At 43.6% G+C, this 16,228-nt stretch overlaps 2 protein-coding genes across 2 annotated transcripts in view; one reads left to right on the top strand and one right to left on the bottom strand.

The window, feature by feature from the left end:
- Positions 1 to 10: 10 nt before the first annotated feature.
- Positions 11 to 3,133, top strand: TMEM186 (transmembrane protein 186). The gene is made up of 2 exons (XM_057380721.1): positions 11 to 45; positions 647 to 3,133. Exons 1-2 carry the CDS (start codon positions 37 to 39, stop codon positions 1,382 to 1,384), a joined length of 747 nt encoding a protein of 248 aa, XP_057236704.1. The 5' UTR covers positions 11 to 36; the 3' UTR covers positions 1,385 to 3,133.
- Positions 3,134 to 3,196: 63 nt separating this feature from the next.
- Positions 3,197 to 16,228, bottom strand: part of ABAT (4-aminobutyrate aminotransferase) — a 51,185-nt gene continuing 38,153 nt past the window's right edge. Inside the window, exons 7-16 of the mRNA XM_057380720.1 lie at positions 13,219 to 13,299; positions 12,602 to 12,694; positions 12,175 to 12,237; positions 11,589 to 11,652; positions 10,839 to 10,987; positions 9,514 to 9,651; positions 8,155 to 8,322; positions 7,316 to 7,462; positions 6,203 to 6,314; positions 3,197 to 4,905 (exon numbers count right to left, since the gene is read on the bottom strand). Coding sequence (XP_057236703.1) covers positions 4,784 to 4,905; positions 6,203 to 6,314; positions 7,316 to 7,462; positions 8,155 to 8,322; positions 9,514 to 9,651; positions 10,839 to 10,987; positions 11,589 to 11,652; positions 12,175 to 12,237; positions 12,602 to 12,694; positions 13,219 to 13,299 — 1,137 coding nt within the window. The 3' untranslated portion in view covers positions 3,197 to 4,783. The remainder of the gene's footprint in view (positions 4,906 to 6,202; positions 6,315 to 7,315; positions 7,463 to 8,154; positions 8,323 to 9,513; positions 9,652 to 10,838; positions 10,988 to 11,588; positions 11,653 to 12,174; positions 12,238 to 12,601; positions 12,695 to 13,218; positions 13,300 to 16,228) is intronic.

The following is a 16,228-nucleotide window of genomic DNA, read 5'->3' as shown; positions in this document are numbered from 1 at the left end:
CGGGGCCGGGCGCAGGCGCGCTGAGGTGGCGGGGCCATGGCGGCGGTGAGCGCTGGCTGCCGGGCCGGGCAGTTCTCTATTCCCCTCCTTCTCTTCTTTCCCCATCTCCTTCCCTTTCCCCATCTCCCTCCCTTTCCCCATCCCCATCCCTGTCTCCATCCCGTTGCGGGCCGCTCGCTGACGGGTCCCCGCACAGCCCCGTGCCCGCGTGTGTTGCAGCGTGGCGGGGGCAGCTCGGGATTTCTCTTCCTGCCTTTTCCCGTCCGTTCTTCCCGTTCCCGTTCTGCGCTCTCCTCCCCTTTACCGTGTCTTTTTTTCCTGTTTCCCTGAAATGGTTATTTCAGCGGTTATTTAATAAGTCGCCAGTGTCACCAGGTGGAAGCAGTTTGCAGTGTGCTGTTGCTCAGACAGCGAGAGACAGCGGGTGTGCAAGGGTCGGTCACTGAGCTGACTGACAGCAGCACTGTTAGCACAAGCGTTTTCCCTCTCCCTCTGCCGGGACGGATGCGAGTACAAACAGCAGTTTCCTGTCAGAACATCGGTTTAAAGTTACAGTGAGCTGGGGTGCCGAGGGACCAGCTCTGAGCTCACCGATTCGGTTTTAAAGAGGACTCAAACGATGACSGGTGGGAATCTTTCCTTACAGGCTCGGCTCTGCACAGTTAGGACTAAAGTCTGCATGRCACCAGCTGTTGGCAGATGTCTACAGAAGACGCTGTGGACAAGGTCATGGAGAAGGGAAGATGCTCACCAGCCCTGGATTTTTGGTTCATGGCAGTGTTTGCAGTCACAAACCCAGCGCGTTCATGGTGTCAGTAATTACCTCAGGAGAGCACGGGAGCCGTCTGTGTGTCTGTCCCATTCAGCCCCTGCTGCTGTGCTCCAACAGAACGCTGTGGATGGCAGGACTGAAGAGTTCAAACTGGTGTACAGGTTCCCAGGGATAAAGTACTGCAGGGTGCTGTCCAGGCTGAAGCTGCTGCAGACTGCCACCTCTGTGGTCCTGCTGCCTCCCATCTGCTACCTCTACCTGCAGGGCCAGGTGTCTGAGARCATCCTCTTCTATACAACTGGCATCGCCGTCTTTGCTGGGGTGATGTTGTATGGGATGAGCTACTTTTTCAGAAGAATTATTGGATTAATCTACTTAAGTGAAAGTGGCCAAACGGTCAGAGTGGCCCACTTGACRTTTTGGGGAAGACGGAATGACATTTACTGTCCTATAGAGACAGTGGTGACTTTGGATGAAGTTGGAGATAGCAAGGAGGAGCTCCTCCTCCAGTTCAAACGGTCTGACAGTACAGACACTTTGTATTTTACAATTAAGTATGGCCAGATTATAGAYAAAAAGAAGTTTACTCAAATATTTGGAGAACTTGTGTAATACAGCAACTCATTTCCAGTGATTATCCATGTAGCATGTTCATTGTGTTTATTGTTCCATGAGGTTTAAGTAGTTTACCAAACTACACATCCCTATTGTTTTCCTGTCCAAAGCCTGCTCTAACTGCACCCAGTGTGGAAATTCACAGTGGTAAAGAGCAGCCCACTGGATTAAAGCTCTTGCAGTTCGTGTATGGTGTGAGAAGCATCTGTTCCATGTCGGATTCAGTAATGTCACAGCATTCCAAGTCTGAGCTGTTCTCCTTGGAATGTGCCCTTGGAGGCCAAATTACTGGAGCTGACCCTGGCTGTTTGTTTCAGTTGGCCTCTTTGGTTGTTATGAAACATGAAAAAATGCTTGAAATTAACYGCAGGAGCTGCTGGAGCATCTTCACTTCTAACTCGGTTTTTCTTTTAGCCAATTTTGGGTTGGCTGGGAAGCCTCTGGAAATTAATGCTGGTCTAGTACATGGATATGATGAGTACTGCTGAATGTCAGAGGGACACATGCTCATGTGTTAATGCAATTGAGGGAACTGCAAAGGTGTGTGGGGTCTCCTAGCCTCAGGGGGTCTCCAGGATGGGAATGGAACTGGGCAAAACAAGGGTGTGCTGTGAGAGACACTGGCAGCGCAGCTGTAAGGCTGAGTTAGAGGCTGGGACAATGTTTCAGGAGCCTCTTACAGAAATTGCTTCTCCACTGGAATGGGAAAAGCAGCACCAGTGTCATGAAGGACTGTGGGCTTATTCCATSGTGGTGGTATGATTCCTCCTTTTCCAAAACCTTTGTAGAAATGAGGAATTTAAACCTGAGAAAGAATCAAACCTATCACTTATAACATGTAACACATTTTTTTTTTGAGTTGTCAGAATCAAGGTAACTCCTTACACCACTCTTCTAGCTCTTACTTTATTTGAAACTGGCAAATAAACTGACCCTCACCAATAATCCAGAGTGTTCTTTTCCTTATTTCTTCCTCATGTGAAGCGAAACCTCTGTGTTTTGGTGGATCAGCAGAGTCAGATAAGCAAAATTGCCATTTAAGTGAACAGGGTAACGCTGAATTATTCTTTATTCATGTTGAACTTTTCCTAATGGAGCTCTGTGAGTTTAAATTTTGGCTGATACTGTGTGGCACAGCAATATAAAAAAAAAAAAAAAATCCAAATGTTCCTTGGTGTAAACACCATGTCTGCAAAATACAGTGGGCTGGACAGGTACACTATTTTTTTTGAGATTTATTTTCATCAGAATATATTTAATATGCACTAATGGTTCAGTGTAGGCACATACTGGGTATAAAATGAAACTCCCTGGAGAAGTTCAATTATAAATATTTTATTTAAGAATATTGATTACACATGAGATGTCATTTGTTATGAATCTGTGTACAGTTACTAGTTACACCATGAAGTGTACTTAAGTATTTGTTTAAACATTTATTTGGCACTGTCCACAGTATGCTGTAAACAATATTAACTTTATATGCTTCAGCTGCAGTGCTTTCTATGTATTCTCTAACGATTTCATCAACATGTTGTACACAATTATACAGTTACTGAGTGTCAGTAAAAATTATAAAAACAYCTAGAGTAGTCATAATAAAAGTGAAGATGTGGTAAGACTTCAAATTACTGGACCTTTGCTTCTGTAAAAGTACAAGACTTGCTAGAGACATTCACTAAAACTACTGCACTGATATGTTGAACAAACTAATTCCCAAAATGCTGCCAAATCCAGTTCTCGGTTTGACTTTCCTTTTGCTGATAATACGCTTACGAAGACAGCAATGACAATGAGGTTTTGTTGAACACCAATTTTTACTTTCCCCCAGATTTCTACAACCTCTGTTCAAAAACCTGCTCAGGTTCTGCCCAGCTGGTACCAGAATTCTGCTTTCTGCAGAGGTTTGCAGAAATCTCACTGGGTTTAAGCTGGCAGAAGTGACTCGTGTTTCCCAATACCAGTACTTTAAAATGGGAAAACCATGATTAACACTTCTCAAAGCAGGTAAGGAACCTTTTCACATTTTGGTATCTGTATTAAACATGYAAATCTTTTAACTTCTCTGTCTCTTTTATTATGTACTTAAAAATTGTGGTCAGGTCCTAATAGGGCAACTGTAAAGTCCATTGTGGTCCCTGTTTTGGTGCACAACAAAAAGTTAAAACTTAGTAAACAAAATCCAGACGCTCACCAAGAAAAAGAAAAAGGCACCAGGTCTAGTTCAAGTCAGCCTTCAGCAAACAGTAAAGAGACATCCAAAACAATTCTCTGAAGAGAAACAAATTCATGAACTGTTGACACATTTTTTTGATTCTGTGGCTTTCTAGAAGATCTCTGAAGTATCAATGACTTAGAATATACTATTAGAACAAAAATAGAATYACTTTGCATTATAAATGTGCAGTCAGGACTAGGCCTTCACTGTAGTGGCTCTGATACCAGATAATGGCTAAGAWTAAGCATTTCTGCTTTAGTTTTACAAAATACCTCAAGTATTCATGTAGAAGTTGTACTAATAAATTAATGGCTATTGTGTGTTCTGGGCAAATGGTAAAATAATCTGGAATCATTCTAAGATTGCTGGCAGAAGTGGAAGAATGTGCTTTRCATGGTTCTCTAAGCTTTGTCAAATCACATACGTCAGGGTAGGGTTTTCTCTATACAAGTCTGCTTGTAAGAGAAGTCAAAAGTTTTAAAACTCATCCATGATGAGGACAAAAGGACAAGGGCTTCAGTGCCACTTGCAGTGCTGCACATGTGGCTGAGGGCACCAGAGCCCCTGAAGCAGTGAGTGCAGGCTGGGCAGAGCTGACAGTGCCCTGATCCACTTGGTRTGGCAGAAGCCTGTACTCGAGGGAATAAAGCTGGAAATTACTCTAAAATACTGTGCTTGGCAGTGGTGGAAAGCAGAGCTTTCCTTGAAACACTGATTCTATTCCAGCTGCCATTAGAGAATGGCACTTTCAGCGTGGCAGGTGAGYGACTCTGAGCGTTTGGCCACGGTTGTTGCTGCTTCTGGACGCAAATCTACCAGGGTCACCTGTGAAAACAGACTGTACCAGGTCCTGTTCAGACAGTGGAGAGTCAGGGACATGGCTGTAGGGAGGACTCGGCTGTTAACATGGCCCAGGCCAGAAGAGGGAGGTTCTRGGGAATGCACCAGGCCACATTTTCTAGGGAATGCACAGTGAGGGACAGCTGCATGTACCTGCTGGTGACCAGTGCCAATGCTCTGCCTGGGGCGCGTGTGCATGGAGCAGCTTGCCTTGGGCAGGATTACAGACAGAACACAAACCTCAGTTTATGACTTTACACTTATCTCGTAAGTAAAGAAGACATGAATTAATGCAAACTAATTTCATAATCAGCTGTTCGGTGCGAGGGAACTGCTTTTTACTTGAAGTTTGCTAAGATGTCACTGAAAATGTTCAGAAAGAGGTGCGCGTGGTGATCCTTGAAGATCAGCGTCGGACGGAAACGAATGGATCTGTCTCCACAGCCTCCCAGAACAACACCTGAAACAACAACAGAATTGCTCCTCCAGTCATTTCCATCTTTGCCAAATATCCAGAAAAATCCAGGCCTCTGAATGAGGATACTCTCACTGGAGGGCAGCAGAAACTCCCTAAATCCTGCCAGCCACACCATGATACAACACATCGGGGTGTGAATGGCCTCAAGCTTCACAGCAGCTTAGAAGAACACTGTGGGAGCCTGGAGCTGTTYTATAAAACACTTGGAGTATTGGGACTAATCCCAACAGCAATGGAAAGACTCCCCCCAGCAGAGAGCTCAAACAGCATCTGAGATTTCAGAGCTGCAGTGCTCTGAAAGTTACTGTTCAAGTAACTTGGTGCCAGAACAAGACACAYGAAGTTTCTTTACAATTTGGTTTTTATACTAGTTTGGTTTTAATTACTAAAAGTTAAACTATCTCAGTGGCAGCAAACCTCTTCCTGCAGTGCTTTAAATGCATGATACTTTTTTTACCCCAAAATCAATTCTTGGAGATGTTTGAGCAATGAGAACTAYTATTACTAAGCTGAGCTTATCCAGCCTCAAAGCAGAGCCTTGGTTTACCATGAAACCACTTGCCTTCTCTMCCTGCTGGCTTAGTTTCCAAGAACAAAAGAGTTGTCTTTTACGCTCTGTAATTTTGGTTTCACTACAGTTTAGATGCATCCTGCCTGCTTCTTTCAAGAGATAGGAGAAACAGCAAAACCAGACAGCAGCAAACAGGGCCAYACAGTTAAATTCAAAGAGAATGTTAGTATGGATCCCAAGGTTTCCCTCCTGATACCTGGCCCTGTCTGCAGCTGGTAACAGTTCTGGGGGAAAAGAGGGATGTCACTGTACATCTGTGCTCACTTTAGGCACTCATATTTCATCATTAGGTATTCCTAGGTATAGGAAATAGGTATTCATAATATTCATACTCTTCTCTCTGTGTTTTCCTGAGTGACATTAACTTTGTTCTATATTCCCATCTGTCTCTAGAAGTAAGCCATGTCCACAGGCACCTAAGGTCCCTGCAGAGGACTATGGAACCGATGTTACAGAAACTCATGCCCTACACAGATCYCTTCCAGTAACCTCAGACCCACTGAGTCTGGTAAATGTACACATCACGCAATGGACTGCTCTGAGGTCTCTGACAAGAACTTCCAGRAAAGTCTAATTACAGCTTTGTCATTTCACCACTGTCCTCTGATACTGCAGTACACACACACCACATGAAAAGGGAAAATGTAAAGCATTACCTATACTACTGTTTGTCACGTGAAGCTCATCCATACACCCAAACTTTCTTACCTTTGTTCCTGGCTATTGTAATTAACTTGTTTCTAGTTGCATCATTTGGAGTGTCAAATGAACAGAATGTTCCTCTTCCTCTCACTCTGCTGATGAGATGGGGGTAACGAGCCTGCAAAGAGAGACAAGCACATGGCAGCTGCTGCAACAGAGGGCACCTGGTGCAAGCTTGGCTCTGCCAGGTGGAAGCCCTRCTGCCTCCTCGCTCCACTGGAGTGGAGCACAGCTCACACAGCCTCGTGTCCTGCCCAGCCTGCAGAGCCCAGCACAAAGCAGGGAGGGAGGGAGAATGGATCTGAGCCATGAGCTGGACCAAGTAAAATCATCCCTGGAACGAGTGTAACACACCTTACTTACATCTACATCTACAGAGCATAAACCATCTGCACCAGGGCTAGAAGGCAGCTCATTGTTACCCTGCACTAAGACACTTGCCAGCAGTATCTGCCACTTACTCTCAATTAMAATCCTCAACTTTTAGAAGAGCAACCTCTTGGATAGGACAAGTTGCATTCTGGCCCTCCAAATTATGAAGATTATACTGTTTTCTCTTCTCCTCCCTGTTATGTCTTACAGCTGTGGAGAGAGCAGAGACTGTGTTTGGGATTATTCCATGCAAAATGCCTTTGGGAGGTGAGCACCTGCAAGACTATCCTTAAATGCCTGTCTGTAGAGCTCCACAGTAGAAGCTGTAAGGAATTTCCCTCAAACAAGACAGGGAAAGCTACAAGTTTCTCATTTCAACAACTGAGCAGAATTGGAACAAAATATGAAAGCACGTTCCTTTAAAAAGAATTTTGGGACAATGAAATACCAGCTGCTTGTAGTAACAAAATCTAGCAAAGTAATTAAATTAGTTGCAGTTCATACCTTCAGATATTTTGGGGATCAAGCTTTATATTGGATTAAGCTATATAAACCCAGCATTTCAAAGTAGGTAAAATAAAGTTTACTTCAATTCCAAATGGGACACAGTTATTCAGGCTTGTGTTGACRTTATTATAATGGTCTAGACCTCAGMTGGAATTCCTCAGTCCAAGTGTTTAAAGTGGATAAGGCCTTACTTCATCAGCCAATTTCTCCTTTTTGTCTACAATCCTTCCAGATGTTTACCTGCAAATCCAGCAGCCCAGTCAGTAGTGCTTTCCCGGCGTGGGTTGCATTGTTTAGAAGGTCTTCTGTTTTAATAACCTTAATGACTTCAGCAAGCATAAGATTCTTGGATGGATCTCCAAGCCAGGTGTTAAAAATCCGRTAGGGCTTGAGAAAGGGTGGAAAAAGAGTTGTGGAACATATTAACAGGCAAATCAATGTAAATTCAGAAAAGCAAGGCATCACACTGGCAGTGCAAACATGGTGTATGAAAAAGCATGCACTAACTTCACCAACCCCCTTTTTCAGGCTGTAAAGCAAAATCCCACTGCCCTGCTGAGCTGAAATAGAAGGTGACTACTTCCTGCTTCTCACTCAGTGCACTCTGTCTTGCTGCTCTGACAGCTCATTGAAACACAGCTATAGATAACAGGAAATCAGCATCATCTATATGGGCTTCTACATCAAGCTTTATGTTTTTCCCCTTAATTTGACTTCTTTTTTTCATTTATTACATCTAAAATGCCATTAATGCAAAGAAGAAATCTYGCTGACAGAATCTGTAATGCTGATATACAAGCGCTGAAGCTCCCAAGTTGCCCTAAAGGAGAAGGTGTCAGTTTGTGGTTGGATTTTGTACTGAAGGCTTGTTCCATTAGACTAAAGTCAGTTCTTCTCTCCCCTCCCCCAGTTTTATGACCTTGGTGATGACAAAAAGTGGAGTAAAAGTGGTGAGCACACAGGGAGTTTCTGTAAACAGCCAGCTGAACCTGCACTGCTGAAGGAAACCTTATCCCTTCCATGGATCTACAGCCACTCCTCAGGGGGTCACAGAGTTTGAGTTTCATTGAAAATCTTACAGCATTTGGCCTGAACTCCTCTTTGTGGAAAAATCCTCCCGTCATCATCTTCTTACTGAACGTTACCACATCAGCTGGGTCATCCAGGCCCCAGTGCTCGTGTGCCCAGAATTTTCCTGTGCAGCCGCCTCCCGTCTGCACCTCGTCCACCAGGAATGCACAGCCATGCTGCAGAGACAGACGTGAGGGGCAGGGAATGTGAGCCCTCCTTCCCAAAACAGAAACACCTCCCTTAGTGCTTAGTCCCTTATGTGCTCCCTTAGTGAGCACATAAACACAAACCAGTCACAGGCAACACCCCTCCTTCCTCTCCTTTCACTGCCCCAACTTCCCCTCCTCAGTCCCTCCACCAATGCCACTCACTGGGTGTTAGATTTCACAGTTAAAAATTCACTTCTTTTTTTCAGGAAGGACTAGAAACTTGTTTTCTACCTATATTCACAAARTACATGTTTTTACATAGTCTGAGCATTTCTAGAGGATACCTGAAAGCATCTGGGAGGAGCAGAGGTGGAATTTTCAAAGCTCCTGAGGAAGCAGAGTGTAATTTCTAGGAGCTTTGTTTGTTTTAAATAAGAAGTCTCTGTCCCCAGTCCAARTTGGGCATTTGTGGCACAAAGGCAGTACCAGCAGCAGGAGCTGTTCAGTTTAGGGTTCTGAAAAGCTGCCTTTTCAGACAAGTCTGCTGAAAGAGCTACTCGTGTGAGCTGGCACTGTGGGGATTTTACGTGTAGGGCAATTTTGTCACAACTTTGTGACAGGGAGGGCAAGCTATATCATAAAAACAATAAAAACAATACTGTTTTTAAAAACRATGGGGAAGTAGCTTTGGCAGCATCTCTTCAGCACACAGAGGTTTTGAGGGTGAAAAAAAGCATGGAGTAGGTATTACTGAGGGTCACAGCTTCTAAACAGGTAACTTTCATTCCAAGTATTAAGACATCTGTGCTTTTCATTGTTTTATTRCAATATCAGCACTATGGGTGGACTCGAGCTGTGTTTCAGCTTTTTTTTGCAATTAAAAGCATCATTAAAAATTTACCCTTTTCCAAACTGCTTCTTCAGAARCTGAACGTCCTTAACAAATTATCATTTAAAGAACACACTTGCAAAATTCATAACTAAAGAATCAGAGTAATTTGTCTCTCACTTTGAAATTAGAAGATAATTTATTGGACCGAGGAACCCATTAGGTGTGAATCAAGTGGAAGAGATCAGGGTTACTTTTATCTGACTACAGTGTAATTACCCCAGATTCTGCTAAGGAAGCCTGTGGAGCCCTCCAAGAGCCTGGAGACACCCATACTGTGTGGGGACATGTTCAGCTRCCACTGAGTGCCCAGTGCAATGTTTTATTACCTTTCTGGCAATGTCTCGTAGCTTTCTGAAGAAGTCATCTGAAGCATGATTGTCCCCACCCTCYGACTGGATCGGTTCCACAATGATTCCAGCCACAATCTTCTTCTTTTTCCTGTACTTTACAATCAGGTCTTCCACCTGTGAATCAGACATTTATAGTACATTCTCCTTCCAGGACATTACATGTTTCCTACCAGCGAGATTAAATCTTATCAGCAAAACAACTTTCCATAGACATTMCTGGCTATAAAGCTGCCAGGAGGCACAAAGGATTATCAAGTTGTTCTTCCAGCATTTAACACTGCTTTCTTGTTCCTGSATGGGTTTAAATCATGTCTAGCCACACTCTAACCAGCTGCACATTTYCCTACAGGGTTGTGAAAGCTCTAACCAGGTTCAGCTGGCAGTGTGGTGAGCACCACTGCAGCTCGCTGTGACACTGCTGTCACTCCACCTAAGTGATATGGAAGGGGATAGATTTTGTGTCAGAAGCCAAAACTCTGCTAATGTATTAGAAAAAGTAATCTGAAAAWTTTACTTTTTCCAGTCACTCACTTCAGATACATTAAAATTAATCAGATGAAATAGTGCAGAAATCCTGTTGTAAAGGGCAAACAGAAAATTCTCATTAAACTCATAGTGCCAGTTGYTGTGGTTAGTGGTATATTTGTGATTGAAATTTCCCTCAAAGCCCTCGGGCCCACAGCCCCTGCAGGCTGTGCAAAACAAAGATCTCCAAAGGGGGCCAGAAAGCCAAGAACAGACTTGCTAAGGAAACCTTTGGCTTTGTGTTTTGTTTGTTTATCTACAAAATAATGGCTTCCAGCATTGCATTTCTCCCACCCAAAGCTGCCCTGGAGCAACCCCAGGGAAGCCATTTGCTGTGCTTTCTGTTTTCTCTGAAGTGAGGCAGGTTTGGATAAGTGGACTTGGGTCCAYCCCTGCACAGTCAGAGCTTTATGCCAGAAGCTGCCATGGAAAAGCTGAAAAGGCTGAAATACTGCTAGAGGCTGTCTCTGCAGAGAGGGTTATCCACACTGTGCTCTCTCTCAGCCCATGGCCCTTTGGCAAGACCTGGCAGACGAGTTCATTGTGATACAACAAAGTTCTGAGGGTGAAACTTCACTTTGGTATCACTCATGCAGCCCTCTATTCCCAGCAGCCAGCAGGAAAAAAGGTCTGACTGTAAACAACAGTGAATGCTGGTYCAATCACAAGCTGTTCCAACCCCTGAAAACATTCTTTTAGTGAAAAGCACTAATCCTACCAACACTATTCATTATTTCAAATCAAAAACAGCAGAGAGCTGCCAGTGAATTTTTTACCTCCTCTAAACAACGGGCTTCTTCCTGTTGATTCTCYTTCACAAAGTCTTCCAGGGGATACTTTAACCTTGGAAATGGAGCAATAGGCCAGTCCAGTGAGGGAATGTCCAGTTTGTGAATTGCTTTAGAGTGAGTTGTAGCTAAGCAACCTAAACCCAGAGAAGGAAAAATTAAAATAATACCTATCTAGGAACAATACAAGAAAAAGCTACCAAGAGGTGAAAAATGGCCTGACAGTAGAATTCTCTTAACTGCTCTGTTTTCACTGTTTTCTGAAATACTGGATAATTGGATTTAGTCAGGCTTAAATGGATTGCTCTAGATTKTAAGCATCAGTATCCACATGCAGTGTTCCAGAAGAGCAGGAGAACCTCTGTCAGTCTCAACATGTTGCTCAGATGAGGTGGATTTCATCCCTCCAAAGACAACTGCTCACAAAGCTCACACTYACAGGTGATGTGCTTAGAGCAGGGATTGAGCTGATATAAACCAGGAAAAGTGAGTGACAGCACGTTTGTGGGGATTTCACCCCAGGAGTTAGATTGTCATGAGTATAGACAGGAAACTGTGGATTCAGAATGAAAATAAGAGCCTGTCTGAAAAGAATTTTTCAAGATATATAAAATCAATTCCTATTGCCACTCAAACATTCTGTTTCAGTGCTGGTGGGGCCTTAATGAACCTACAGCTTTTGCACTAAGAACAAACAGAGTGAGCTGAGGGATGAGGTGAGAACAAGGTTCAGCTTACCCAGGGTCCTGCCGTGGAAGCCGCCCATGAAAGAGAGCATGGCATAGTCGGGACAGCCAGGGGGCTGCAAGCAGAGCAGAGCACACAGTGAGGTCAGTGAGGGCTCACACACCCCAACTTGCTCCTGAGCTGCCCTCTGCAGCCATCAGGCACCACAAATTGTTACAGCCACCCCTAGAACCAATTGGTCACCCCCTAGAAGCTGCCTGACCTCCCAAACCTGTCATTAACACAAAGGAATCCCTGGTGTTTCACGCTGTGTCCTGACATCACTGCACAGGTGAGCTCACACAAGGCTGAGCCTCCAGCACAATCAGCCCCTATAAAACACAATTTAGGAGCAGCTCTTTATGGGGTGGCTGTGGGGGCTCAGCAAGGACAGGCTGGGGCTGCCCTGTGCTGGACCCCTGTGCATTCCTGAACACTGGCTGATATTTGTTAGGACCACTCTGTGCTTCACCAATTCCTAAATTTACAAAACCCAGATTCCACCTCACATATAGCAACCCAAACCTTTCCTCCCAATCTCCCCTTACAAGCCCAAATCAGTGGTATACCTGCAGGAGTGCTAAAGAACAAATGTTACCTGGTTAATCATGCAAGATTCCAGTTCTTCTTTTGTGACACTATTATGGCCCCTCTCCTTATTCTGCAAAAAACCCAAACAATCCAACATGAGCTCTTCTGTAGTTGTAACCAATGCATTTATGGCTGAACCACAAACCAGTAATGCTGGTATTCAAGACTGGAGTCAAGGAACACCCTGACTATGGCTTTCACATACTGACTGCAACCTGCATTTTCCTGATTAACTTGCCTTTATAACTTCTAAAGTTGTGTCAATAYAAAGAAAAAGCTTAGATGAAGACTTTTTAGTAAAGATTTTTTACTAGATTGAATATAAAGAACATCATGAGAAAGACAACCACCAAGCCTCATTTTGTTTTACAGTAAAAATTCTGATGAATACTTATTTCTACAAACCTAAAAAAACACCTTAATATTTTACTTACTCTGTACCACATGAATATTGCTTTAAAGGCATTTTCATTAGARCAGGATCCACAAGACATGGTCACCACCTGTGACAGACCCTTAGGAGCCACCTGTCAACAAGSACAGAAAATTACTCTGAAATATTGAGCACGAGTATTGTGCAAAGTAATAATAACACTGATAATAACAGGGATCTGTCTTCAGCACCATGAATTTCGGTATAGTGGGAGACCAACCATGCCTGGGGTGAGGAAAGGCAATGCCAACTGCAGCTCAGAGGGCTGGGCTCAGTTCCAGTCCCAAGGATCTTCCAATTTCAATCAAGACAAAGAGAAGCCACTGGTCCCACCATCTCCCATGAAAGCACAGTGAACAGGCATTATTGAAACTGTGTTTTCTCGTCAGCTCTCTAGCCCAGAAGGAAAGAGGCTGCATCTGTGCAGAACTGACATGCCACTTTCTCACATTCAGCTGTCAGTTTGGGGAAAAGGGTTTGATCTCATTTCTTGCAGTGGGAAGGCAATGAGAGAACRGTTACTCTGTGGGGTTCCCTAGTAAAACCCATAACAGCCCTTGATATGCCCTGTCCCTAAACCCAGAGCATGGTAACTCATCACAGCCATCTCAAACTTACTGATAGCAAAGACTCCTTCAGCTTTTCTGTAAAGTTCTCTGGAGGTAAAATSCCTAGGGCAGGTCTGTTGATGAAAGCGCTCTAAAAAGACAAAGGAAGAGGAATTATTATGCTTTACTATCACATTGAAAATATGCTGATATCAAAGCAGTTACATTTTATTCTGATTTTATTCTAATTATTCACAGGCAGAAATCTGTATCATGGCACAAGGAGTTTTAAGCTAGGGATTAACATTCCTGCCTTAGCATATGTCTTTCTGTCTAATCTTGACTGTTTTATTCTTGCAGGACACCTTAGGAAAGGTGCACGCTAACTCATACTGACATTTCCTCTTCAATACTGCCATTTCATTTGCTCAATCGCAATTTTCCTTGTACGCAGGAAATATGCTTTAAAATCTTGATGGCTTGTTTTCACTTTGAGTAGCTAAATTCAGTTAATATAGCAGCATTTTCATCCTTACTGAGCTTCAAGACAGACTTTTTTTGAACACTGTGGTTATAAACATCCTTCAGATACTGCTGCAGTGGGATTTGGGGGAACAAGGCAATGGGAAAGTGACAGAATAGGGGCTACATCTGAGAAGGATAAAGACTCATGMAAAGGTCAGCAAGACAACACTACARTCAATAGATTTGTGATAGAAAACCTGTCCCCACAGGCATGCTGCCTGCCTTCCAGATCCCATGGCATGGACAGAGTGGGCAGCACAGGGAGCAGAGAGGAGCTGCCCTGCTTGTTATTGCCTCACTCTCAGCAACTTGCATTTAATCAGCTCAGGGTGATACATCCAGACGTGTGGAAATCCCTTGTCACCAGGTGTTGTTGTCATGAAGCTCACTGATCAGCAGGCACCTATTCCCTGTTGTAGGGTTTTCAGGGAGCACAGTCACTGTGCTGGTGCCTCAGCTGAGCTATAGGGACAGTCCTCACTGGGCAGGACAGAAGAGCATTTCCAGCTTCCCTGTTTTCTCTTTTCATCTCCTGACCAAGGTCTGACACGGACCAGCAGCTGCTCATGCTGAAATAACATTCAGTGGGATTCCACACCCCACTGGKAACTTCCAGGCTGAACTCATGACTGCTCTCCAGAATTCTTTTCTCCAACCATTCCCTTTTCCTGCCTGTCAGCAGAACTGAATCTGCAYTGCTGCAAGAGCCCTGGGAATCACAGATGTGATAACAGGGATGCAATGCAGCCTTCCCACACCACAGCATGGGGAGGCTATTGGGAAGGTGGGGCCAGGCTCCAGCTCTTCACTGGGAGATGGGAAACCATGGCCATGAATCAAAGCACCAGAGGTACTGATTTGGGTACAGCAAGAATGTTTTTCAGCAACAGAACAGWGAAGCAGCAGAACAGGCTGCCCTTCTTGGATGTTTTTAAGGTCTCAGAGCCCTGAGCACCTTGATTCATCTCACAGCAGCCCCTCTTGGAGCAGGAGGTTGGCCAAGACACCACATGAGGTCCCTTCCAACTTCAGTGGTCCCCCCRGTGCTGTGAACTGGCCACATCAGGATTCACACCTCTGGGAAAGGTAATTTTGGTGTCAGTGAACAGCAGCCTGCTGCCTACACAGGGGTTTCTAAAAAGCAGCTCTGGAAAAAGCCCCAAAGCCTCCTCAGTCCACTAATAGAGATGAATGTTACATTTATGCAATTAATTTAAATTGTGTCATGGGTTAGAATTGATTCATTGCTGCTTTTAGTCTTTGTGGGCAATCTTATTTGATTCATACCGTGCTCCTCTTTATTTCAAATTAAATTTTCTCATAAAAGGACAAGCTCGATAAATTTGCCAACTGCAAAGCAGCTTTATTTGCCCTTTTTTCTTGTTTGCTGTTTTTTTTTTGTTGTTGAACAAGTAATGGCTCAAATTAAAGGCTGAGTTTCGATAACTTAAGTCTTAATGGGTCTCCAGAGGGGACAGCCTCCCCCAAAAAAATTCTTATTTTCAGTGCAGCTCAAGCTTGCACATTTATCAGCATCCTTCAATCCTTCTTCTTTATCAGCATCCTTCAATCCTTCTCCTCAACACAACATTCATCCCAAGACATGTGAGGCACAGCAAGAGGTGTAAGTGGTCACACTGCACCTGTGAGGACATTGCATCAGAATTTTTGGGCAAAAACAAGCACCACACATGACAGAACACTGCATGAACTAGGACTTTGTGAACTGTCCAAGTGTGCTAAATCCAAATCTGTTTCAACAGATTCAAGCTTAACAGAAAACCTAAGCAAAGATGTTACTGACAGGTTAACATAAAGTTTTTATTTTGTAGCTATGTGAAATCTTCCTTGGCTTTTTACCTCAGTTCATAAGTAAATTTTCATATCAAGTTAAAGAGACGAGACCATAAATTTGTTGTGAAATTGATTATGGGCTGTCACAGTCAATTGACAGCATTTGCCATTAAGCACTAAAGTGTATTTTTTCTTTTGTAGTTAATGAGATACCCAGAACTGAGAAAAACAGAACATTGACATCAAGCTGCTGTGGACTCAGATAAACAGATGCACATTCTGTGTTTATAGAAGCTGGCTATAAAGAGAGCATGTGGAGCATTACAGACAAACCAAATAAGAAGTCTCTGCAAGAAAATGGCAATCCTTTTACTAACACTAACCACAGTTGTGCCACTCGTGTGGGACTTTGGAGGAGTTCCTTCACTGCAGGCTTCCAGGAGAGTTACCTGCCCTTCCCCAGTGGGCAAATGAGCAACCAGCAACAGGACTTTTTGGTTGGTGGTTTTTTTCTTGTTTGTTTTTTTTTTTTGTTTGTTTGTTTTATTTTTAAATTGGTTTGGGGATTCTTGTTTGTTGGTTCTTTTTTGTTTGTTGTTTAAATCTGACTTTGCCTATTATTGCATTATAATGAAGATATTTTTCCTAGAAATCATCTTTATGAGTTAACATAAGTATTTATAAATATTAGAAATTCCTAAACTTCCCCCAGCATTCCAGATGGAGGGCATCATGTCCAAGACACTCTACTCTCTCTCAAG

The sequence above is a fragment of the Malurus melanocephalus genome, unplaced genomic scaffold, assembly GCF_030028575.1.
Source record: "Malurus melanocephalus ecotype Western Australia unplaced genomic scaffold, MMel_1.1 scaffold_468, whole genome shotgun sequence".
Lineage (NCBI taxonomy): Eukaryota > Metazoa > Chordata > Aves > Passeriformes > Maluridae > Malurus > Malurus melanocephalus.
This window is presented reverse-complemented; position numbering and strand designations above follow the sequence as displayed.